The sequence below is a fragment of the Eptesicus fuscus genome, chromosome 21 (genome assembly GCF_027574615.1).
Source record: "Eptesicus fuscus isolate TK198812 chromosome 21, DD_ASM_mEF_20220401, whole genome shotgun sequence".
Classification (NCBI taxonomy): domain Eukaryota; kingdom Metazoa; phylum Chordata; class Mammalia; order Chiroptera; family Vespertilionidae; genus Eptesicus; species Eptesicus fuscus.
In genome coordinates, this window is record NC_072493.1 from 39,237,958 (window position 1) to 39,263,355 (window position 25,398).

Genomic DNA, 25,398 nt, shown 5'->3' on the forward strand with positions numbered 1-25,398 from the left:
TCCGGCCAGACCTTGCCTGGCCTCAGTGCTTTCTTCACTGCCTCCCAGCCTTCAGCTGTGCTTTTTCTTGACAGACTCAGATTCCCATGACATGGACATCAGGACTCTCTGGTCCGCCCGAGGGTAGGGGAAGCCAGGGAGATAAAGAAGTGGCATGGGGCGGTGGTAGACAGATGAGACTAGCTGGGTAGACTAGAACCGACTGCTTTATGGAAGGGTGGAGTGGCACGATTTGACAGGACTAATTTGGGATGTGGGTGGGGTGGCCAGACCAATTCAGAGACATACTTTGCGAAATACTAAGATTATACACTGTATTTAACTGAGCAGATGAAAGAGGGTACTAATTGAACTGTATGGTGTATTTAACTGGGGGCAGGTCTGGGTTTAAAGGAAAGGTAGGGACCATTTAAAAAAAATTTTTTTAAATAACAGGAACATACCTGAGGGACCATTTTTTAAAGAGTAGATGAGGTTTATAGGGAAAGGAAGCCACCATATTTAACCAACAATAGGTTAATCATGTGCCAGGGTCAGGTCTGAGTATTTGAACAAGGCCAGAACTGGCTTCAGCCACGGGGAAGTACTATATTTAACCAACTGCACCTAACTAGGGACATGCTCTATTGTTAACCATGTGTTAAGCTAGGCATTGTATTTAGGCATTTCACCAAAGGCAGGCACTACCTTCAAGTGAGAGCAGACGATACAAGGGTGGCCAGTGAATTTTCCTACCCACAATACAGGGACGAGGCCTGAGGGGCCCCAGGAAACAGAACACCCGTATCTAGGGGCTTCCTCCCTCACTGAAACTGGTCTTCACCTACTCCCAACAAGTCTATGACCGATACTGAGTGAGGCGTGGTAGGAAGTTCGTTCAGGCTACATTGGGTGGCCCAGGATAGTCTGCTGGCAGGGGTTGGGACCCAAATGTGCCCTGCTCCAGGAGGCCAGCATGCTGGGGGGGAAAGAGGAGGAGCACCAGCATAAGCTTGCATAACTGTTTTTATTTGCACCACCAGATCTGCTCCAATAAAGAGCTCCCAAGACTGGGCCTCACCTTATAGGGAAGGGCTGGGAGTCAGGGAAGAGGGACCTGTTGCTCCTGTCCCTGCAGAGGGTCAGGATGGAGCCATGCTCCGTGGTGACCATTCAGCCTCCTCCCACCACCTATCCCTGTGGGGGACTAAGGATGGGCTGTCCTGTCCCAGGCTGGGGGTAGGATCTCAAAGTCGTCCCTGAAAAATGCTCCATTGAGGGGAAGGGGCCTGACCCTGAACGCCTCACGTCTCCGGGCGAGGAAGTCACGGTTCCTCATCCACCAGGCCTACTGCCACTCTCCACCTTGCCAGAGGGTCGAGGACGGACATGCTCCATTGCCATCCACTGGGCCCAGAAACGGCTTCCTGCATGACACTGCGCCCCTCGGTCTCAGGCCAGCAGACGGCTATACTCTGCCAGGGCAGAGGACTTTTTCACCCCGTCCCAGATCCGGGCAGCATAGTGGAACCTGTGAGAGGAGGCCAACAGTCAGAGTTGCCCTGGCTGGGGCCCCACCCAGCCTTGGGCCCATATATGACCTGTGATGTGGGCCTGCTCAACTGGGCTACAGGAAGATGCCAACCCCGATTCCCTAACTGCCATGGTAAGTGAAGCTGCAGATCCGGGACCTGGACTAAAACCTCAGCCCCCACCTCTGTGTCCAAACTTCCCTCCACTCTACTCAGTGCTGGCTTTGTGGGAGCGGCTTTATCTCTGCCTCCCTCCAGAGTCTTGTGAAGACCAGCTGCCTCACCCTTCTACCCCAAATTCTCCCTCCCCACTGGGCCCTGGTTCAGACCAATGGAGGAGCAGAGCTCCAGCCCTCAACCTGCCCCTTCCCACAGCTGAAGGCAAACAGACCCAGGGAACCAAGACAGAGGCTGCACCAGCTAAGCTCTTTCTTTTTCTGGTTTGTTTCTCTTAGAAATTAAGGAGGCAAACCTGCTGTGGGCTCTGGATATAAAAAGTCACTTAAACTTGGGGCTGGGGAGGGGTGCAGGGCTCTGTGAAACCAGTGGCAGAGGAGGGAGAACATGGCGGGGAGAGGGGGTGGCAATGAGACTGCATCTGGCAAAAGCTGGAAAATGCAGTCCTGTGGTTCCTGACGGCTTTCTAGTTTCTTCTCCTGTGAGGCTACTTTCTGCACTCAGGGCCTGAGAATAAATCTTCTTTAAGCTTACTGTCCTACTCTCACAATCAAATGACACCTAACCATAGGTGTGTGACCTAGCTATGTGACACTTCTCTCTGAGCCTAAATTTCCCCACCAGTAAAATCAGTGAGGAAATGTACACTCCAATGGTTAATTAGGAGGATATGAAATCACATGAAACAATCCTATCTACACTAATAAAAGAGTAAGATGCAAATTGACCATACCTTCACAACACCCACCAGCCAATCAGGAGTGAGTATGCAAATCAACCCAACAAAGATGGTGGGTTAATTTGTATATGCAGGCACTGAGTGGCTGGGGGTGGGGTGGGACGCTTGCGTCGTCTCCATGGCGACAACACAGGCATTCCACACCACCCCAGCCACTTCAGGCCTCTGGGCAGCATGGGAAGGCGGAAAGGTGGCTCTGGCGGGAGCAAAGGCGGTGCCGGCAGCCAGGGGAAGGAAGGCCCATTTTTGCATGAATCTTCGTGCTTCAGGCCTCTAGTCCTATATAATTAAAGGCTAATATGCAAATCGACCAAACAGCAGATCACTATGACACGTGCTGACCACCAGGAGGCAGATGCTCAATGCAAGAGCTGCCCCTGGTGGTCAGTGTGCCGCTCAGCCAGAAGCCAGGCTCACAGCTGGCGAGCACAGTGGTGGTGGCAGGAGCCTCTTCTGCCTCTGCGGCAGCACTAAGGATGTCCAACTGATGGCTTAGGCCCGCTCCCCCAACCTAAGCCGACAGACATCCCCCATGGGCTCCCAGACTGCAAGAGGGTGCAAGCCGGGCTGAGGGGACCCCCCCCCCTCGAATGCACAAATCTCATGCACTGGGCCTCTAGTGTGGAATATAAAATTTAACGCAACAAATGAACAAACAACAAACCCACAGACACAGACAACAGTATGGGAATGACCAGTGGGAAAGGGGTGTGGGGGAGGATGGAGAAGGTAAAGGGGTCAAAATATCTGGTGACAGGAGACTAGACTTTGGGTGGTGAGCACACAATGCAAGTTACAGTTGACCAGAGTTGATCATAAGTATATCACAGAATTGTACACTTAAAAAACTTAGATAATGCTATTAGCCAATGTTACCCCATTAAGTTTAATTAAATAAAAAAAATAAACCTAACCCTAACACTCTTAACCTAACTCTCTAACACTAACCTCAACCATTTAACACTAAACCTAACATTAACCCTAACAGCCTAACCCTAATACTTACTCTAATCCTAAACCTAAACTTTAAGCCTTAACCCTACACATAACCCCAAATCTAAACCCTAAATCAAGCATGTCACACTCGAGGCCCAGGGGCCGCATGCAGCCCACAATGAACATTTTTGCGGCCCAGCCAATTTAACAGTATGTAAAAAATGTTTTAATAAAAAACTTGTAACTTAATTTTTATAATACCCTGTTATACATAACTAATGGCCTGGTGCACGAAATTCGTGCATGGGGGTGTGTGTGTGTCCCTCAGCCCGGCATCCACCCTCTCCAATCTGGGACCCCTCAGGGGACATCCATCTTGCATTCCGGGACCGCTGGCTCCTAACCGCTTACCTGCCTGCCTGCCTGATCGCCCCTAACCACTCTGCCTGCCGGCCTGCTTGCCCCCAACTGCCCTCCCCTCCTGGCCTGATCGCCCCTAACTGCTTCTGCTTTGGCCCCGCCACCATGGCTTTGTCTGGATGTCTGGAAGATCTCCCAGTCTAATTAGCATATTACCCTTTTATTAGTATAGATATTAGTATAGATAGAGGCCTGGTACACAGGTGGGGGCCGGCTGGTCTGCCCTGAAGGGGGGCCCGGATCAGGGTGGGGGTTCCCTTGGGGGGTGGGGCCAATCTGGGAGAGGGGCTGGGGCCGTTTTCAGGCTGGTCACACACCCTTTGGGGTGGGGGCCCTCGCTGGGGGCAGGCATGGCTGGCCTGGGTGAGGGGCTGATGGCCATTTGCAGGCTGGCCACGCTCCCATCTGGGTGAGGGTCCCCGCTGGGGGGCATGGCCGGCCTGGGCGAGGGGCTGAGGACCATTTGGGGGCGGTTTGCAGGCCAACCAAGCCCCCAGCTTTGTCTGAAAGGTCTCCTAGGCTACTTAGCATATTACTCCTTTATTAGTATAGATTATTAATCCCGAACTACAATGTTTGCTAGTGACTGATTACTATAATCATGTTACATTCATTTCCCTTACGTGCCTTACATGCAGGTGCACCATTTCTCTCCACTAATACTAGCAGCAAATATTTTAGCAGCCAATGGCCACATCATTAGTCTTGGACTGACTTGTTTGGTGTGCGCAACTGGAAATATTTTGCTTTCGGAGAACAAGAGAAATAGGTTTATTTGTGTTATGCTTTTTAATTTGTGCAGTTATTCGGTGTCTGGTAAGCTCATGTTCAAGAAAAAATATTAATTTTTATTAAAATGTTCTATTATTTTATGTTAACAATTACTCATTTATTTCAGCCCTTTGTATTCTGCATGTCTCTATCAAAATAAACTACGTTTCTATGGAAATTGAAGCTTTTGTTTTTTTGCGGCCCACACACACTTACACCTTGTTTATTTGGCCCGTGTTAGCCTTTGAGTTTGACACGCTTGCCCTAAATCCTCAACAATAACGCTACTGCTATCTCTATACCTAACTCTAACCTAACTGCTAAACCTAACCTTAAACTCTGCCCGAAACCCTAACCCTGACCCTAATTTTAACTTTAACCATACAATTTTTCAATAAAAATCACCACATGAAACAGCACATTGCCTGGCATGGAAGAGGCACTTAGAAGAGAGAAGTAATGATCAATGTTCCAGGAAAGGAAACAATGTGGAGAGAACTCTGAGAACATCCTCTGGGGGCGGGGGAGTGGGAGGGGGGAAGAGGTGGGGGCACCCCCCCTCTGCCAAGAGCTCTTACCAGTTCTTCTCGGTGAGAATTGTGTGTGACAGCTGCGGCCGGGCCATGGACATCACTTGGCTCCGGAGTTTGCTCACCAAGGACTGGAAGCTGGGGTGACCACGGTACCCCGGGAGTAGGGAGAAGAGTGGGCTGGAGCTGGGTCCTGCTAAGTGGAGGAAGGAAGATAAGGGGCCAGTCAACCAGCATCCTGGGCTTCCAGAAGCAACCGGGGCTCAGCCCCAGCCCAGCTCTTCCTATTCGCCCACCACTCTGAAACACGCTCCTGAAAAAGGGTCCAAGCACCTCAGGGACAGGTCAGAGTCTCCCCTCACACCAGGGTGGGTTCCTGTCACCCCCACGCGAGGGCAGACCATGTCTCCCCCTAATCAAGGTGGACCCATGTCAACCTCCAGACCAAGGAAGCGCCTGTCTCCCATGGCCGATTCCCTTGAGGGGGAACCATACCCGCTCTTGGTGGGTTTTCACTCTCCGCTTCGCTGTCCATGAAGGGCATCAGGAACAAGTTGACCTCAGAGTCCAGGAAGTCAGGGGGGAGCCCAGGGAAGACGTTGCACTGTAACATGGACAGAGTACCTGGAGGAGAGAACCTGTCAGCCTGCGGGTACCATGCTGCCAGGGGAGGGGCGGGAGGTACATGTAAGATGGTCAAGCTGGGATCAGAAGACTAGTCTGGGGAGCTGGGCTGTGAGGCTGGACCAGGAGTTAGGAGGCCACTGGCTAACTTGGGAGTGACGGGGGACCCTCACCCTTGTAACGCAAGTGGGAGTGAGCCATGAGCTGGTCGATCATCAGGTGCATCTGCCGCAGCTTTCGAGGACAGAAGTCCTCTCGGCGAGCTTTGTTCTGTAGGAACACTGCGGGTAAAGGGGAAGATGGGGCCCTGTGAGGCTCGGCCACGTGCACTCCTCCTTCCCAAAGATCTACCCTTACCCCCAAGATCACTTGTAAATATTTATGTGACATGTAACTGCACTTTAGCACCAGGACCTGGGCGATGCTGGGGACCCTGAGGATGAGTCAGATATGGTTTCTGCCAGCAAAAATGGAAAAGACAGAGAGGAGGATGGCCACATGATTAGGTATTTCAGAAAGTGCACGAGGGGCTCGGCAAGGCCAGAGAAGTAGGCCAGACCCTGCCTGGGGTGTCCTAAAGCAGTGGTCGGCAAACTCATTAGTCAACAGAGCCAAATATCAACAGTATAACGATTGAAATTTCTTCTAACGCCACTTCTTCAAAATCTGTGCTCCCACTGGCCCAGGCCGTGGTCTTTTGTGGAAGAGCCACACTCAAGGGGCCAAAGAGCCGCATGTGGCTCGTGAGCCGCAGTTTGCTGACCACTGTCCTAACGGAACTGGATCTCTGCCAGAAAAGCAGGGCATCAACAGAGCCGAGCAAGAACTGAGCAGGCAGAGGAGTGACATGTGGGAGGCCACACAGGGCCAGTGGGAGCACAGGGGCAAGGGGCCACTTGGATCACTCCAACACTCACTCTGAGCCCCGTTCTTATAGATGCCAGAGACCCAGAAACAGGCCGACTTAGGTCCTGTCCCTCAGGGTCTCCATTCTGATCAAGGAGCCAGACCCAGACTCAGGGTCATGCCCTCAGTGGCCAGGGTGGGACTGTGGCAGTGGGACCCTCAGAAACACTAGGGGCTAATTCTTTCTTACTTCCCTCCTCCCAGCTCCCCACTTCCCCCATGTCCCTGGTTTTGCCCCTTTCTTCCCTCTACCCGCTCCTCTGGCCCCAGAAAGCTTCTCACCCAAGTGGGGGTAGTACTCAGTGCCTTCATCAGAGCCTGATGAGCTGCTGGACTCGTGGCTGGGGGACGGGGTGGAGGGCTTCACCATCTCTGCTGTCTGGAGGAACCTGGGGATTTGGGGTGAGAGGTTGGCTGAAGCTCCGGCACTGACACCCTATATCCCATGGCCTGGGGGAAGTTGCATACACACCAGATTTCTCACACAATTTTAGGGAATTCAGAAACAAATCCATGGATTTATATCAACTGTGTAAAGTTTTTATGAGTTTATGCTATTACATTTAAGAGCAGTTTAAGTTCATAGCAAAACTGAGTGGAAAGTACACACATTTCCCATAGGCCCCTGCCCCAGTCCCCAGCCTCCTTGCCATCAACATTTCCATGAACCTACACCGACACGTCAGTATCACCCCAAGTCCATGGTTCACATTGGGGATCACTCTTGGTGCGGTTTACTCTTCGGGTTTGGACAAACACGCCATGTGTCCACTGTGAGCACAGAGTACTTGTGCTGCCCTAACCGCCCTCTGTGCTCCACCCAGTCACCTCTCCTTCCCCTCAGCCCCGAACCATGGATCTTTTCACTGTCTCCATAGTTCTGCCTTTTTCAGAACGCCAAATAGTCAGGATCACACTGCATGGCACCGTCAGATTGGCTTCCTTTACTTAGTAATATGCATTAGAAATTCCTCCATGTCTTTTCACGGCCTGACAGCTCATTTCTTTTTAGCCCTGAGTACTATTCCCATGTCAGCATGTACCAGTTTACCTATCCACTCGCCCATGGAAGGACATCGTGGTGGCCTCTAAAGTTTGACAGTTATGAATAAAACTGCTATAAACATCTGTGTGCAGGTTTTTGTGTGGACATAGTTTTCAGTTTATGCTACTTTTAGGTGTTTCCAAACATGTGAAAGTAAATACCATTAAGCTGTTATGAGGTAAGGAATGATGGGATATGATAAATGATGGCCATTTTCCTCACACAGACACACACCCAAACACCATGGTCTCCACAATTTTGAGGGGCTCACCTACTCTAAGCCCACTGGTAAACTCCGGCTTAAAAACAAGGCTCTCCCACCTGCCAGCACCTGAGCCCACAGTCCCACCAGAAAGTACACTGCACAGGGCAGTCTGTCTAATGTTTTGTTCACATGTGATCCCCGGTGCCAAGAACAGCGAATGGCATACATTAATGCTCAATGTTATCTGTCCTGTGAATGAATTCCAATGAACAACGGCAGCAGGAGCGGGCGGAGGTTTCATAAGTAGGTTACTTAGATCTGGTCACAAAGCTGGCTCCCCAGCAAATCTCTTCTTACTTCTGACCACACCCAAAGCGCCCCCAGCACCCAGGGTTACCAACACAAACAGAAAGCTCCCATTAGCCCCAGCCGGGTGGCTCAGTCGGTTAGAGTCGTCCTGATATGCCAGGGTTGTGGGTTCCATCCCTGGTCAGGTATAGACAAGAATCCACCAATGAATGCGTAACAAAGTAGAAAAACAAATCCATGTGTCTCTGTCTCTCTCTCTCTCTAAAATCAATAAGTAAATTTTAAAAAACACACCTTGTAAATATCAGTTGCTCACTATGTACCAGGCACTATGCTGGATGCTTTAAATTCTTTTAACTCAATCTGTATAAAAGCCTTGCATATGGGGAACTGTGGGGAAAGAAGCCACTTCCAATGGGAGCTAGGAGCCAAACCTGGGGCTGCCTGATCCTGGAGAAATCTGCTTCCTTTAGCTCAGCTCTCCCCTCCCTAGAGCTCCCCTTCCTTCCGCCTGTGCCCTGTGCCCAAGGCTGTTTGCCTCCCCTCAGCTACCTGCCGGGCGGAGGCCAAGAAGAACCCTTGTGGCCCTAGGTTCTGAGCCAGCTCTATCTGGGGGGCATTTCTGGAACTTCCAGCTGCTTGAGGCAGGACTCCTGCCAGATCCCAACTCCCTCCCTTTTCCTGCCTGCAGGGTACCAGCGGATGGTACACATGCCTGCAGGAAACGGACAAGACTCTAAGGACCAGACAAGCCAGCTCCTGCTATTTATTAAACAAATCTGTATTAAATACCTACCCTGTGCCAGGCACTGAGTGAGGCACTGGGGATTCTGTCCTCCTAGTCATCCCTCCGTCCTCCTAAACCCTGGCAACCATGGAGCTTCCATTCTAATGGGGAAGACAGACCATAAAGAGATCTACACTATCCTGTCAGGGCTGGAAAGTGCAATGAAGGAAACACAGCAGGGCAAGGGGGGAGGGGCACAGAGTGCAAAGTGAGGAGGTCAGGGAAGGCCCGAGGCTGACCTGAAGGCCATGAGGGAAGGACTCTCTTTTTCTTTTCTTTATTGATTATGGTATTACATATGTGTCCTTATCCCCCCACTACCCCCTTCCCCCACTCATACCTTCACCCCCCTGGTGTTTGTATCCATTGGTTAGGCTTATATGCATGATCTCTCCCCCCTTGCCCCCACCCTCCCCTACTCCCTTTGAGTTTGACGGTCTGATCGATGCTTTTCTGTCTCTACGATCTGAGGGCAGAATGTTTCTGGCTGAGGGATGAGGAGTGCAGAGTCTAAGCTCCATGTGGAACAAACCTGAGGGCACTATGGCTTTAATGTAGGGGGAGAGGGAAAGTGGTGGGAGAGCCATTGAGGTGACAGGAGGGTTAGGTGGTAGTGACCCACTCCAACTCCACATACATTCTGAAAGGGTCCCTGTGGCTGCTGAGTGGAGCTTGGGAGACCTGAGCAGGTGGCTGGGACTCTGTGCCCTGTCTCATGGCCAATCCCCGCTCCTACCAGCCTCTCACCTGTATAGACTGAGGTCCGTGAACCAGTCCTGGACTACAATCACCACGTGGCAGACCGTGAAAAGGAAGGCGGCAATCTGGAGTGACTGCAGGTGGGGGTAAGAGACAACAGAGTTGAACGTCTCCTCTGCCCAGAGAGGGGTCCCTGATCCCAGACTCAGCTGAGGGGGCAGCAGGGTAAGGGCCTCAGAGCCTTTAGGCACGCACTGTGTGCCCAGACTGTGCTGGCACCTCTCTCATGGGCCATTCCTAAATCGGACAAAGTTGGAACAATCGCCCCCATTTTCAGAGGAAGACACTGAGGCTGGAAGGGAGGGGGCGGGCAATGACTTTTGAGAGGTAGCACCGGATCTCTCAGTGTTGTCCACTTCCTACAAGCTGGGGCTCTGATGAAGCAGAAACAAGGACAACCCATACCCAGCCCCCCCATCACAGATCTTGCAAGGAAGGGTGGGGCCTCACCCCTGGGCCCAGCTCGGCCCCTCACCTGCATCTCAACATAGGTGTGGGGCAGGTTGTACTCTGGAGGCAGCTTGCGGTCGTTGTTGATGAGATGGTCCAAGATGGAGGGGCTCAGGATGGGCTGCAGCAAGGAAGAGAAAAACGGGTCAGGGAAGGGACTGTGGGTCGGATCCTAAGGGTCATGGCTACCTAAACCCCACACGCTAAAGGCAGATACATCGCCTCGCCTCTCTCAGGACAAAATAAGGTCAGAAACACAAGCGGGCAGCTTCTAATTAGTGCTAGTCAGCAGGAGGCGAAAGGAAAGTTTGGAAGCAGGCACTCTTTCCCCAGCTCTTTTACAAATCACCACTGCTCTCAAGTGCCTCACTCCCAAACAGGAGAGAACTCCTAGTGCTAACAAATGTAACATCTACTTGAATGAGTCATGCCCCTCTAACACTCTTCTGTTGTTGTTTCAAATACTTTCAAAACTTTGCTAAGATAATTACTTAGGTAGAAAATTATTAGTGTAGCCGAAACCGGTTTGGCTCAGTGGATAGAGTGTCGGCCTGCGGACTGAAGGGTCCCAGGTTCGATTCCTGTCAAGGGCATGTGCCTTGGTTGTGGGCACGTCCCCAGTGGGGGGGGCGCAGGAGGCAGCTGATCGATGTTTCTCTCTCATCGATGTTTCTGGCTCTCTATCTCTCTTCCCTTTCTCTCTGTGAAAAATCAATAAAATATATTTTAAAAAAAGGAAAAGAAAATTATTAGTGTAGCCCTGGCTGGGTGGCTTAGTTGGTTGAGCATCATCATCCTGTACACCAAAAGGTTGCGGGTTTGATTCCTAGTCAAAGTGCATACAGGAGGCAACCAACTGATGTTTCTCTCACATCGATGCTTCTCTCTTTTTCTCTCCCTCTCTCTCTAAAAAAAATCAATAAAACATATCCTTGGGTGAAGATTATAAAAAAACTTAGTGTGAGGATTTAAAAATTGTACCAGCCCTAGCCAGTTTGGCTCGGTGGATAGAGCGTCGGCCTGAGGACTGAAGGGTCCCAGGTTCGATTCCGGTCAAGAGCATGTACCGTGGTTTCAGGCGTATCCCCAGTAGGGGGTGTGCAGGAGGCAGCTGATCGATGTTTCTAGCTTTCTATCCCTCTCCCTTCCTCTCTGTAAAAAAATCAATAAAATATATTTTAAAAAATTGTACCATTGAGTGTAAAAGAATCAGTGGTGCACACATGAAACTTTTCATAAAGGAATATTTCATTAAAAAACTTAAAGAGCTAAATTAGCTTGATAATCTATTGCCTTCTTGCAGTGAGTGGAATTAGGAAATACGCTTTTCCAACTGCTCACTATTTAAGACTCCACACACTGCAGGGTTCTTTTCTGTCTTGCTTGTCTAACTTCCGTTCTGCCCCTGACCCAGCTTGCATACAGGGCCCCATGGTCCTTGCACAGAGCCTGGCACACAGGTTTCAGGCCACACTGGTAGGTTTTCCACTCTCCGTGTCACCAATGCCCAAAGTGAGCACCACCTGTGGGACTGGGCTCCCAGAGGCGCTCCAGGCAGGTGGGGAGGGGGAACAGCACACAAAAACCAAAGAACCAAACTGATCATCGACCTATGAGCCAGGAGATCAGTTTGATTCCCAGTCAGAGCATATGCCCAGGTTGCAGGCTTGATCCCCAGTGGGAGGGGTGCAGAAGGCAGCCGACCAATGATTCTCTTTCATCATTGATGTTTCTCTATCTCTCCCTCTTCCTTCCTCTCTGAAATCAATAAAAAATGTGATTTGTTTTGTTTTTTTAAAGGAACCAAACTGGTAAATCACGTGCTGCGATGGGAGGAGAGCACACAGGCACTAGTAGGCTCTCAGAGGAGGGGAAGGCTTCCGAGAGCAGGTAACATCCCAGCAAAATATTCAGGGAGAAGGCAAACAACATGGGGAGGGCAGGAAGAGTGCTCTAAGTGACGGATAAGAGCACTGAGTACCTACTTCATGGCAGATGCACTTTACTTGTGTTAACTCACTGAAATCTCACAAAAACCCTAAAGGTAGGCAATATCATGTTTCCCACTTAAGAAAGCCCACAGGGTCTCTCCACACTCCAGGCACTGCAGTGTTCACAGACGATGGTGAGGCCTGTGATGTGCGTGGCAGGGTTGGTGACTACACCAGAGAGGGAAGGCTAGAGGGTCTGGAGAAGGCAATCACATAGGCCCTGAAGGCCAGGCTAAGGAACAGGACTTGCGTAAGAGCAAGGGAGAAGGTAGGGAAAGCTGTCAGTTAAATGCACGACAGGCCACTACTAAAGGTAGTGATGAGCCTGGATGCTCCATATGTGGCAGATCCTGTGCCAAGCACTGTGCCTGGATGGTTCCACTGAATCCTTGCTATAATCCTGAGGCTGAGGATGCTTAGCATCCCTGTTTACAGATGAAGAAATTGAGGTTGGGAGTGGGGAGAGGGTGTTGGTTACTTGAAGTCACCCAGCTGGTAAGACTTAAAGGCAGAATCTGGACAGGCTGATTCCAGGGCCACACTTTTAATTGGTATGCTAGAAGAGTTTTTAGGCTACTCTGTACACATGAAGGGGCGAAGAGGGGGGGCAAAACTGACAAGAGACTAAGGGCCAAAAAGACATAACTTGTCTTTAAAAACTGCAATCCAAACAGGGTGCTGGCTTAAATTATTCTGGGATGGAGCTGAAGGTGCATGCAGCAGGGTGGGGCAAGTGGAGGTTGGCACCTGAGTGTCCAGGAAAACAATCCGCTCTTGGGTAATAAAGAAGTCGATTCCACTGGTCTGGTTGCCCCCTCGTTCCTTCATTTCAGCGCTCTGGGCCCGGAAAACATACGCCCTGTGGAGGAGCAGAGGGGGAGCACTGGAGTCTGCTTCTCGGCCTTTGACACTCCAGTGAAATCAGCATGTGGGATGTGGTTCCCTGCCTGCCCACAAAGCCTTCCACCCACCGCCCTGCAGTCTGGGGGACAGAGGGGAGCTATATTTTACGCCACATGACTCCACCCCCTCCCATAAGTAGATTTGTTAATTCATTTAACAAAGTTAATAGACTGCAGTGTTGAAGATCAGGGACTAGGCCTGAATGCTTGGATTCAAAGCCCAGCTCTGCCTCTTCCTGGCTGTGTGGCTTTAGCAGATTCCTTTTTTCTTGGTTTCCTCATCTGTAAAATGGGGATAACAGTCTCAAACCTCTTGGTTACTGTGAGCCTAATATATGTAAGGCCCTTAGAAGGAAGTGTCAGATATACACTGATTTGTAATTGCTAGTCATTAATTACCAAGTGTACCAGCTCTCTGCCAGGCACTGGAAGCGAGCACTGATACCTCTCCACAATAGAGAGGGTGTTTGGTGTCTTGGTCCTAGTTCTCCCCCATCAGGCAGGGCTCTCACTTCTACCTGTGCTGGATGCTGCGGGGATGACAACAGAGCTGGCAGAGCTGGGCCTTGCCCTAAACCACTGAGCTCAACTTGGTCACTGTGACTTAGAGCGATTCTGTCTCTTTTGAGTTGTAAATTACAACACCCTACCCCTCAAAGTGTAACTGCCACCTCCCTGAGATGCTTAGTATGTCCTCTGACACAGAGCAGATATCTTCCCACTTAACACCGTACCGCAGACCTCCTATGTGCCAGACACCAGGACGTAGCAGTGAACAGGAAAGACAAAGTCTCTGCTTCCGAGGAGCTTCTGGTCTAGCTTAGGATCAGCAGAAGGCAGTAACTGCAGGTGTTAGGAAGAAGAGGTATGTATGGCTCCAAGTGGGAGTAAGTCTGTCTATGGAGGAAGGAAGGATTGCCCTAAGAGGCAAATGATGCTGCTGAGGGTGAGAGAGGAAACTAAGCAACTTAATTAACTTAAAGAGGGAAGTGGGTGGGAGATGGAGGATGGAAAACTAGTCCAGGCTGAAGGCATGGTCTGTATAAGGATCAGAGCAGAGTGGTGAGAGCACAGAGGACAACAGGGGTTGGGAGTGAGAAGAGGTACACAGGCCCTGGAGGGGCACGGTGAGGAGCTGGGGCTTTGGCCCATGAACCTGGGAAGCCCTGAAGAGATTTGGTAGAGGAGTGACAGGACTGGATGTGGGTTCTGGAAAGCATCCCCTTGCTGCTGTGTGGCGAGGACTGTAGGGTGGGAAGAGTGGATAATGACTGACAAGCCCTGCACTCTGGGGCCTCCCGGTCTTTAACCTGATGCCCAACTCCCCTTCTTGTTCACCCTGCTCCAGCTGCGGGGCCTCCATGCCATTCTGCACACACGCCAGGCACTCTCCCACCCCAGAGGTTCGCACTGCCATCCCTCCGCTGGAATGCTTTCCCTCCTCCAAGTTTGCTTCTTCTCAAATGCCCCTTAGTGAAGCCTTCCCTAACCACCCACCTGAAGACTGTAACATAGCCCTAACACTGCCTCCCTGTGTCCTTTCCCACTTTGTCATCATCTTCTAACATGCCCAATGTGTTTATTTAGTTTACTATCTCCTCCATTACAAACATAAGTCCCGCAGGGACAAATATTTTTGTCAGTTCTGTTTACTCTTACATCCCCAGGACGCAGAACAGTGCCTGACACACAGCAAGCACTCCATAAATACTTGCTGAATTGAACTAAAGCAGGGAGACCAGTTAGAAGACTTATTGGCATCCTCCAGGGGAGATGTCAGTAGCTTGAACTAGGGAGGTGTGAGTGGAGGAGAAGAGAAGCAGATGAATTCTAAAGGTAATTAGGAGGTAAACTGATGACAAAAGTTGGTACCAAAGTCCACCTTGCCACAGGCTGACAGGGGTCAAAAAGACAAGCTAGGCCAATAGAATTCTGGCTCAGGAATCTGAAATGAGAGTCACCAGGACATTGTTAGGTGGGGTTGAAAGCTGAGGTTGAGAGACTAAGAGCTGGAGGTGTTCCAAAGCGGAGCCAAGTCGAGCTGAAGTCATGAGTGAGTAGAGGGGATGGAGCGACTGGGAGGCAGGGGAACCTCACAAATCCGGCTCTAGTGGGTATGTGTTCTCACCGCAATGGTCCTTAACCTGTTCTGGGTCTGCATCAGCCCCCCACCCAGATCCAGTGGAAACTATTGATCCTTTGCCTGAGTGAAACCCCTGACTGCAGAAGTGTGTAAAATTCTGCATTTGCTGTTAGGGGTTCCTCGTGGATCCCTGATGACCATCTGTGGAGTGCAGGGTGATATCACCTGCTTTATTAAAGAAACAAAACTATTGTTTTGAGATAACCCAAGTGGCTACCACCCCTTCTCTTCCCCCATTTTGAGTCTTCCTACTCTTTAATCCCTGCCTTTCTCCCTTTCCTTCTCTGCCCTGTTTTGGATCCTAGTTCTTAAGCTCCTCCTCCACCAAGTCCTCTCTTGGGACTTCATCCTTTATCTTCACGATCACACCCCATCCTTACTCAAGAATGTAGGACTGAGGCTGGTCTAGAACCCATGCCTTCCATCCAGATCTCTCACATTCTACTTCCCAGGCCGAATCAGCCACATCCGTGAGCGTTTGCTCTGTGCCAGGCTCTCGTCAGTGTTGGCCTTCCTGATCTTACTTCAAAAACCCACTTTACAGATGAGGAAGTGAGATACGGGAGGTGAAGTGACCTGTCCAAGGTCAACCAGTTGGTGAGCAGCAGGGCTGAGACTGAGGTGGGCCTCAACCCAAAGACAAATGAGTACATCATCCCAGTTCCTGGCTGGGCTCTGTACATTTTCCAGGGGAAGTAGAAAGGAAGGGAGGACCAGGATTGGTTACCTTGGAACTACACAAAAATTTAGACCAGCCCCGATTAGTCCTCATCTGATGAAGGCATTGAGGCTAAGAGAGGGAAAGCAACTCCTCAAAGATCTTTGGTAACACCACGAGGAACACCCAGGCCTGCCCTCCCCTGTCTCAGGTGGGTGCCCATTTCCCTCCTGGCCCCCCCACACTCCTACCTGATGTCCCCTCACCTCTGGTCCTCCTCAGGAGTGTTGGCTGACAACAATGACATGACCATGGACTTGCCTGTCCCCTGGAGGCCCAGGACACCAACCACCAGCACATCAGTCTGATCCAGCAGGTACTGTGGGAAGATGCAGGAATACAGCCCTTATGAATCGGTCAGCTGCTAGAGTGGCAATGAGATGAAGGAGCCCCAGACTTCCATGGCTTGCCCACCTGTCTTATCAGGTATGAAGAAAAAAATTCTTGCCTTCAATTGGGCAAAGGGACCCTCTGTGTATGTGTGTGTGTGGTGGGATACATATATTTGGGGCACAAAGAACAGCAGATGTGAGAATTCCAAAGTAGAAAAGAGCCTGGCCTGGTCACAAAGCTAATAGGAACTCAGTGGGAAAAAGGGGAGCCGGCCTCTGGGAAGAGAAGGGGAAGCACAGGAACGAAGGACAGGTTCAAGGTAACTGAGGGCTGTCAGAGCTGACTCCTGGGAGGTTCTCTGCTCACTCAGGCTGGGAAGACATGGGAAGGAAGCATGAGAAAGGGAGCAGTGTGCAGAAACTGGAGGTCAGTCCGTCCTGGCTCTTTCTGTGGGATTCCAGTCCTGGGAATTTGTGAGACCTTCACCTCTGGGCCAACTCTGCTGACTTTCACCACCAGGGGGCATGAGAGACATTACTCAAGGAAAAGGAATAAAAGAGAGCAGGTCCTTGAGAAGCATAATTTTTATAAGGTTAATGAGAAAGAAAAAAAAAATCAATTCCCAGCAAGGGTCACTATCTGTGTGGAGTCTGTATGTTTTCTGCATGTCTGCATGGGTTTTCTGTTGGGACTCCGGTTTCCTCCACATCCCAGGGATGTGCACTTTAGGTGAACTGGCGTGTCTAAACTGTCCCAGTCTGAGCGAGTGTGAGTGTGGGTGTGAGTGTGGGTGTGACCGGCCCTTCGATGGCAGGGCTCCTGTCCGGGGTGGGTTCTCACCTTGAGCCTGAGCTGCAGGAAAAGGCTCACCTGTGACCTTAAACTAGATGGAATAAGTGGGTTGGAAAACAAATACCTGACTTGTTTTTATTCATCTTCGGGTTTCTTAAGATTAATAAAAGCATTTATTTCAATGTTTAATGTTAGAAGTGTTTTGGGTCTTTATTTAGAAATTTGGTGATGTTTCTGTGACCAGAAATAAGCCATAGGAACTTAACTCTTGTTCATATCAATCAGCCTAGGGTAAAATCGGTTTCATTATACGTCATTATGCTTAAAGTCGCAGTTTCCAAGACCTTATCAAGGATGTTAAATGAGGATTCACTGTATGTCCTCAACTGTGGCTGCTGCTCCTTAGAATCACCTGGAGAGCTTTATTTTTAAAAAAGGCAGCGAATCCTGGGCCTGACTATGAACACATGAAAGCAGCACATCTAGGCCTAGCCCTGTCCACTGACCACACATGGCTATTTAAATTAAAATTAAACAAAATTAAAAATCCAATTCCTCAGCTGTACTAGCCACATATTGGGACATGTGGATCAGTGCTCAATAGTCACAAACAAGGATGATGGCTACCACACTGGATAACAAAAATACAGAACATCTTTACAGTGCTAACGTGTAGGGCCTGGACACTGGCTCCTTTTTATTTTTTTAGAGTGGAAGGGAGGAAGAGAGACAGAGAGAGAGAGAGAGAGAGAGAAACATTGATGTGAGAGACACATCGATTGGTTGCCTCCACATGACCCCTAATCAGGGCCAGGGATCGAGCCTGCAACTGAGGTATGTGCCCTTGACTGAAATTGAACCCAGGACGCTTTAGTCTGCAGGCCGACACTCTGTCCTCTGAGCCAAACCGGCTAGGACTGCCTCCTTAAAAAAAAACAAACACTCCCCAGTTGATATCAATGTGAGAGAGGGCACACAGAGGCAGCGGAGCCAGGTAATAGGTGGGCCTGGCATGTTGTTCCAATAAGTCCAAGCTGTTGGGGAAGGAGGAGGCACACCAGGGTGAATTTGACTAGGAGCCTGATCTCACAGGTCTGGCGATGGGGGGAGAGCAGCAAAAGAGGCGAAATGAAGACTCGGAGACTGGAGGTAGGTATGTCAGTCCAGGCATGGGAGGTCTGAACTAGAGCAGGACACTGGGATGGAGGGGGAACCTCTGGGGAGTGATTTTTCAAACCAGTTAACACTGGTACAAGTGCTTCCACCAAGTAGGAGGGAGACTGAAGCAGGGTCCAGGAGGCCACCCTGCTGTGGGAGGGCGCAGGAGACCCCCAGGCATCTAGGTGGCAGTGGGAGCACCTCTTAGCCCAGTGGTCGGCAAACTGCGGCTCGCGAGCCACATGAGGCTCTTTGGCCCCCTGAGTGTGGCTCTTCCACAAAATACCACATGCGGGCGCGCACGTCCAGTGCGATTGAAACTTCATGGCCCATGTGCAGAAATTGGTTTTCGGCTCTCAAAAGAAATTTCAATCGTTGTACTTTTGATATTTGGCTCTGTTGACTAATGAGTTTGCCGACCACTGTCTTAGCCAACCAGTATGAAAGGTCAGTACTTTACCAACCAGTACAGCTGAGCTAGTGAAGCTACTGAAATTCAGCCCTGGCCGGTGAGAGCTTTCGGATCCATTTCTTCTCATTGCTGCAACTGCCTGAAAGCTTGTCTGGTGTAGCCCACCAAGAGGCTGGAGGTATGGGGTGACGGAGGTGAGGCTGTGGGACCTGGGGAAGCTCAACCACGGAGAGACCCATTCCCCCAGTACCTCAATGGCACTGTCGCACCAATTCATCTGGTCATCCACCAACTTGATGCTGTGCTTCATGCGCTCTGGAGGCAGCAGTTTGGCCTGGCCCACGACAGCTGGAAACAAAGCAGGAGACAGAGGATGCAGTGAGGGTCTGTGAGGGGGTTCCAGCTCCCAACCAGATTCTCTTCAGTCCCAACTCACGGTCCATAACTGCTGGCGCGGCAGTGCCCATGCCCCGGTTCTGGATCTGGTACACAGGCTGTGTGGGTCTCTGCCCCTCCTTCTCCCCCTTGGGTAGCACGGGGGCTGCAGGGGGTGGTGGGGTGGTGCCCTCGGGGGCTGAGGCATTTGTTGCGGCCGCAGGCCCTTTGCCCTCCTCCCGTGGTTTCATGAGGACGATGGGCTTCTCAAGAGGGGCTGGGGCAGGTGGGGCAGCAGGGGCTGCTGGAGGTGGTGGCTGCTTTGACTGTGAGTGAGGAGGTTCCAGTCAGTGGGAGAGATCCTTGACCCATTACTCCCAGCCTCCCCCTCCCAAGATTCTTCCCTGCTCACCCGCTCTGCCGGAGGTTTGGAGAGGATGATGGGGGTTTTCTGCATGATGGAGGCACCTGTCTCTTCGCTGCCATCCTGTGGTGAGGGAGGGCAGTTACTCCACTGGCTCTCCTAGACACTCCTCTGAAAGCCTTTATGTGCCAGGTACTATTCTACTAGTAAAAGCTTTCATACATTAACTCCCTCAATCCTACCAACAATCCTGTGAGATACATACTATTATTTTTTTAAAGTATTTTTTTTATTTATTTCAGAGAGGAAGGAAGAGGAAGAGACAGAAACATCAATGATGAGAGAGAATCATTTATTGGCTGACTCCTGCATGCCCCACACTGGGGATCGAGCCTGCAACCCAGGCATGTGCCCTGGCCAGGAATCGAACCGTGACCTCCTGGTTCGTAGGCTGATGCTCAACCACTGAGCCATGCTGGTATGGCAGATACATACTATTATCTCCAATTTACAAATAAGCAATTGAGGCAGATAGGTTAACTGGCTAGTCACACAGCCTTATAAGCAATGGAGGCAAAATTGAACCCTGACAGCCTGACTCCAGAACCTGTGTTGCCAACAGCTCTGTGCAGCTACCTCTGCTAGACAAGCCCAGGGGGAAGGAGCAAGGACTCTGGAGCTAGACAGATCTTTGTTCAGACCTAGCCCTGCCACTTGTGAGTTGTATGAATTTGGATGAGGAACCATCCTCACTTAGGCCTGTTTCCTCCTGGTGAGACTATTATGAGTCTGAAAAAAGACATAATTCAACAACTGTCCATGTGGCGTATCTGACACATGGCAAGTGCTCACCATCTGAGAGCTGCTGGTAGCACCTGCTATTCTGACCCTCTTCTCCTCAGCCCTGCTCTTGTGCTGGCCAAGCCCATGGACTGATTCCCACATCTTGCCCTCTCCGTGCCTCTTCTGACTCACCCCAATCTGCTTGAGAAAAGGGAGATGTGAGTCTTATTCTTTCTCTGGTTTCTTGATTAAACTTGGGAGAATCTTGACCTCTCACTGGGTCTGTTTCTTCTCCCACATATTGAAGATTATTTAAACTCCCTCAATGCTCTCTTCACTGGCCTCTGGTGAAGAAAAAAACAAAAGGAAGATATGCAAGTGCTCTGGAAAAGACAGTTGCTAGAGAACTGTTGGAGGAAAGGCTGTGGGCTTCCAGGAGGCCAGGGAGGGTGACAGGTGAGAAGGTCCAGGAAGGAGTAGATGATACCTGGGACTGAGGCTGTGAGGGTGGAGAGATGATGATGGATAGGATATGTATTCAGGAGGCACAATGTGCAGCACTGGCGCCTGACTGGCGTAGGATTGGGAGGCAGTGTCCAGGATGTGGCCCAATGGGTTGTCATTGATACTAGGAGGAGAAATGGCAGAAGATGCTGAGGTCAGCAGGGGACATGAAGGTTGTGAGGAGTCCATTGGCCAATTAGGAGGCTGTCAGGGCTCAGTAGTCGAGTCAGAGACAAAGCAAAGATTTGGGAGTTGTTTGTTCAGGGTCTGAAGGTGTAGGAAGATGGCAGCATTCCCCAGGAAGATGTGTGTGGAAGAAAGACTGTGTTAGACCCAAGAGAAGAAACAAGCAAGACACTAGCTCCCTGTGAATAAATTATTCTTTTTTTTAATATTTCTTATTGATTTCATAGAGGAAGGGAGTGGGAGAGAGAGAAACACCAATGAGGAGAGAGAATCATTGATTGGCTGCCTCCTACATGCCCCCAACTGGGGATTGAGCCTGCAACCTGGGCATGTGCCCTTGACCAGAATCGAACCTGGGAACCTTCAGTCCGCAGGCCGAAGCTCTATCCACTGAGCCAAACCAGCTAGGGTTGGATAAATTATTCTTTATCTTTGCAGTCTTATGACTCAGAAACTGGTCCCAATTGTTACCTTCTTCCAGCCCACCAAACAGCTTTCAGAGGTTGACAGGGCACTAGAGGAAAAACCCAGGGGGTAGATTCTGGCAGTAAGTCATCTAAGCACCGGAGAAGAGCAAGGAAGGGCCTGGGCCACACCAAGGCCCTGATTCCCAGTCCAGGACACTCTGCAGCAGGCAGGTGGTGCTCTGCTTAAGGCTCAGCTGGATTTGGGTTCGAGTCCTGGCCCTAGAACTTACTGACCATGACTTAGGGCAAGTCCCTTCTCTGAGGCTCATCTTCCTCCTTAGTGATAATCGCATTTATGGGTAGCTGTAGAGTTCAGGAAGCCCCAAAGGATGTAAAGCACTTTGCGCAGTGTCAATACACTGCATGCTGCTCAATAAATAGAAACTGTTGTTGTTACTGCCTCCAACTCTCCAAAGCCATTTCGTTCCGTGAAATCCAAAGCCGTTTCCATGGTTCTTCCAGGTCCTACATGATCTGGTCCCAGTTACCTCCCTGACCTCATCCTCCTATCATTTTCCCTCCTTCATCCTCTGCAGTCACACTGGCCTCCTGGCTTGAACACACAGATATAGGCCTCAGGGTCTTTGCTGTTCTTTCTATCTAGAATGCTCTTCACTCAGGTTTTTTTTTAATCAGTGCTTGTTCCTTCACCTCATTCAGGTCTCTGCTCTTCAGAGAAGCCTTCTCTGACCACCTCATCTAAGACAGCTCCCTTTTTCACCCTCTACCTTTTTACTCCCTGAGGGCAGTCGGTTTTGTTCACAATATCCCCAGCATCTAGATTAGTGCCTGGCACATGGCAGGTGCTCAATAAACATCTGTGGACTGAGTGGATACAGAAATGCTGTGCTTGGGACTAGAAACTCACCCGTCTCTCTCTTTCCCATGGTGCAATGTAATCCCTCTCCCGACCACCAGGCCCAGAGAGGTTCTGGGGGCCGCCGGGGCCAGGCTCCTTCCACCGTCGCCGCCTCTCTAGACCATAGGGCCCAGGCTGACTGTGACCAGACTCAGACATGGTCGCCTACAGAGAAAAAGAGGTTGAGTCCAAGGTGAACCACTCCATTTGGTTCACCCTGGACCATAAGAAGACATTTCCTTTCAAGAGAGCTCGTAGCTGTGGCAGTGACTGCCAACTGGCTCCCAACATCACTTTTTCCAAAAAAATAAAACCCTCAGTTCTGAGCTGGGTACATGACTATCCAGAACACACTGCTCAGCATACTCTGCAGTTAGGTGTGTCCATGTGACTAAGTTCTTTCTGGTCAATGATATGACAATGGAAGTGTGATGGCAGCTCTCAGGAACTTTCCTTCACAGACACTTGCCCATGCCTTTTGCGCCTTCCTCCTCCTGGCTGGAAGGAATGTGGGTGTGGAGGCGGGGGCTCAAGCCGCCATCTTGGACTGTGAGGCAACTTAATGGAAGGCAGGCTGGTAGAACAAGATATAAGGTTCAGGGGTCCCCTATTAACCTTGAATTGCCTACCTCAATATTAATAAGAAAACAAATACACTACACTTCTACTTGTAACCAAAACTATTCCCAACTATTAATTGCTTTGTCCCAACATATATATGTAATTCATAGAGGCAGGGTCACATAAAAATAGGGCATTCTCTTTCTCAAAATGCTGTAAGGCATTTCCTTACAAATCAGCAGCATGATCCTCAGTGAGACAACTCTTTTGATGAACCCTTACTGGCATTTGGGGGTGGGGCTCCAACATTCAAGGGCCTATTTTCATCTGGTGTCCCTCAACATTTCAGTGTTGGTTACCTTCCATTCCTGGTGGTTCATCATCCATTACACTCCGAGGTCTCACCAGTGTTCACGTCATAAAAGGTATGTCATCTGTGTGACCCACTCCCTACCTCTTAAGTGTCTGTCTACAGACACCCGGGTGGTTATGCATCATTCTAGGGACGTCTGAGTACTTGTCTGTCTGGTTACAGGGCTATAAGGCCAACTGCTATTGCTCATGGGTCAAGTTGGCAAACTGCAACCTAAGGACCAAATCAGCTCTGCCTTCTGTTTTTGTAAATAAAGTTTTATTGGAACACAGCCATCAGTTTACAAATTGCCTATGGCTGCCTTCTTGATTCAATGCCAGAGACAGTATGGCATGCAAGTCTAAAAGAATTCCTCCCCAGCCCTTTACAGAAAAAGCTTGCTGACTCTTGCTTAGCGAGCTCTCAAGTGCCTGTGAAATCATTCAATGAATCCCCTCCAATCCTATCCCAGGACAAGGTGACGTTAACAGGTCCACATGAGCGACTTTTTCTAGAACGGAAGTGTCTGTTGACAGGATGCAGGAGTACTTTTGCTCGCCAGGTAGGGACTTGCCTAGCTACTCTCACTGTTCTGTGACCCCTTCCCCAGCCACAAACTGGACTGAAGACAGGAGGACACGGCCCGTTTACAAATGCTTATGGAAATGATTCATTCGGGCTTAAATGACTGTTTACAATCTCAGTACGAACCAAAAGTCTCCGCAGAACTTGGGACTCCCAGCTTCCTCCCTGGCAATTAAGCGTCTGTGTACTCATTATTCTGACGACCTCTGCTGTGCTTAAGTGTCTGTTTTCAGCCTCAGTGGGGATTCTGTCCCCCACAGCGTTTACTACCTACAGGCCCCCTTCCCATGCAAAGAAGTGCCCATTTGCGTGTTATTCTGGAAACCTCCACAGTATTTGAGTCTATTTATCAGCCCCTGTGGACAGTTACCCAGAATAAGGGTCCACCTACATGCAATTTGGAGACCTTCAATGTTGTTTCCAAGCTCCTTGGGGGATTCCCCCAAAACGTATAAAGCCCATCTATTTATGTGTCTATTGACAGGATTCCATGGTGACCTCCCAGAAACGGAGTCTAATTACACATTTCTTTGGAGGGGGTCTCCTCAGTACGTATACATCTCTGCACACACACACCCCTTTTGAGGATCTCCCAGAATCCAAGTGTCTATTTGCAAATTATTTGGGGGAGACTCCCAGTTCCTAACTCCTTATTTATGCCCACCCTAAGGAAGCACTCGAGTCTACACGCTTCTCTGAGGACTCTCTGGCACATGAACATCGTTACAGGCCCCTCCAGGGGGCCGCCCCCAGAACGGACGGGTCTTTATTCAGATTTCCCACGTGCAGGCATGAGGAACCCTGTGACACTGACACAGCATCTGCAGGGACCTGGAGTGGCTCCCTGGTCCTCGGGGGTCTGTGTGCAGGCCCTCTGCGAGGGCACCCCCACGGCTTCAGTTCCTCTCGACCCGTTATCGTTAGGACCTCCGCGCGCTTTATGCCCAGCTTACGGGCCCCCGGGACTAGCATCTCCCAGAACCGACGTTCCTAGTCACAGGCTCATGCCCACTCCCCACCCCGCCCTCGCCAAGCCGGCGTTTAGGGTGCTGCTCCTGGCTCAGTACCCGATCCCGCAAAACCCGCGGACGTCCGTCCGGGCGACAGTTTAACCGCCAGGAAGGGGGCGGGCCCTGAGGCGCCCCCCGCCGGTGCGCTGGCCTCGCGCGGGCACGCAGGCCCCTTACCTAAGGCGGCTGCTGATTGGCTCGTAGGACGCGGCGCGCCCTCTCCGCGACGGGGGTGGGGAGGGGAGGTTCCCCCAGTAGCCACCCGCCTGTAAATGGCGTCTGAGGGGCCAGGAGCGTGGGTGAGACAGAAAAGCAGGTACCGGTCACTCCGGAACCGGCGGGAGCATCCCGGAAGCGGCACCCAAGGAAGACCGGCCCGAAGGAGGAAGAGGAGGAGGAGTTATCGCGGGGCCAATCTGAACTCAGGTCCCGCGAGCGCGCGCCCAGCGGAGCATGCGCTGTTGGAAGTGGTTGGCCTCAGCGCGCCTGCGGATTCCGGAGGGCAGGCGGGAGGCGCGGCGGCTCCGCCTCAGTGCGCGTGCGCGTGCGCGTGCGCGTCGGTGGGGGCCGGAGTGGGTGTGCAGAAAAGAGGGAGAGAGGGCGGCTCCGGAGATTGAGGTTCGAGTCCCGCCTCCTCAGTGGTTTTGGCGGGATGCGGCGGGGTGGGGCGGCCGGGAGGAATTTGAGTGTCCTGGACGAAGTATGTGCTGAGACTGTAAAGAGTCCGATCTGGC

General features: G+C 50.9%; 1 protein-coding gene across 4 annotated transcripts; it reads right to left on the bottom strand.

Annotated features, from left to right (window-relative positions):
* Positions 1 to 991: 991 nt before the first annotated feature.
* SMG9 (SMG9 nonsense mediated mRNA decay factor) lies at positions 992 to 25,063 on the bottom strand. 4 transcript variants are annotated; one of them, XM_028135172.2, is made up of 14 exons: positions 24,842 to 25,063; positions 22,166 to 22,321; positions 19,406 to 19,480; positions 19,055 to 19,319; positions 18,869 to 18,966; positions 16,130 to 16,242; positions 12,908 to 13,019; positions 10,195 to 10,290; positions 9,708 to 9,793; positions 6,897 to 7,003; positions 5,882 to 5,989; positions 5,580 to 5,744; positions 5,133 to 5,280; positions 992 to 1,510 (listed from the first exon to the last, which is right to left on the bottom strand). In XM_028135172.2, the coding sequence occupies exons 2-14, from the start codon at positions 22,313 to 22,315 to the stop codon at positions 1,432 to 1,434; spliced, it is 1,602 nt and encodes a 533-aa protein (XP_027990973.2). In that variant the 5' UTR covers positions 22,316 to 22,321; positions 24,842 to 25,063; the 3' UTR covers positions 992 to 1,431. The 4 variants fall into 4 exon arrangements, with proteins under 4 accessions (XP_027990973.2, XP_054566807.1, XP_054566806.1 ...); XM_054710832.1 differs by lacking the exon at positions 24,842 to 25,063 and adding an exon at positions 23,781 to 24,706 and having other exon boundaries at positions 5,133 to 5,277; positions 5,580 to 5,708; XM_054710831.1 differs by lacking the exon at positions 24,842 to 25,063 and adding an exon at positions 23,781 to 24,706 and having other exon boundaries at positions 5,580 to 5,708.
* Between the last annotated feature and the right edge of the window lie 335 nt (positions 25,064 to 25,398).

Coding starts and splice junctions, on each gene's coding strand:
- SMG9 (XM_054710831.1), bottom strand. CDS start 23,846: ATGAGTACACAGACGCTTAATTGCCAGGGAGGAAGCTGGGAGTCCCAA. Junction 19,481..22,165: donor CATGGGAAAGAGAGAGACGG/GTGAGTTTCTAG, acceptor CCCTCACCACAG/GATGGCAGCGAAGAGACAGG. Junction 7,004..9,707: donor ACGGACCTCAGTCTATACAG/GTGAGAGGCTGG, acceptor CCAAATCCCCAG/GTTCCTCCAGACAGCAGAGA.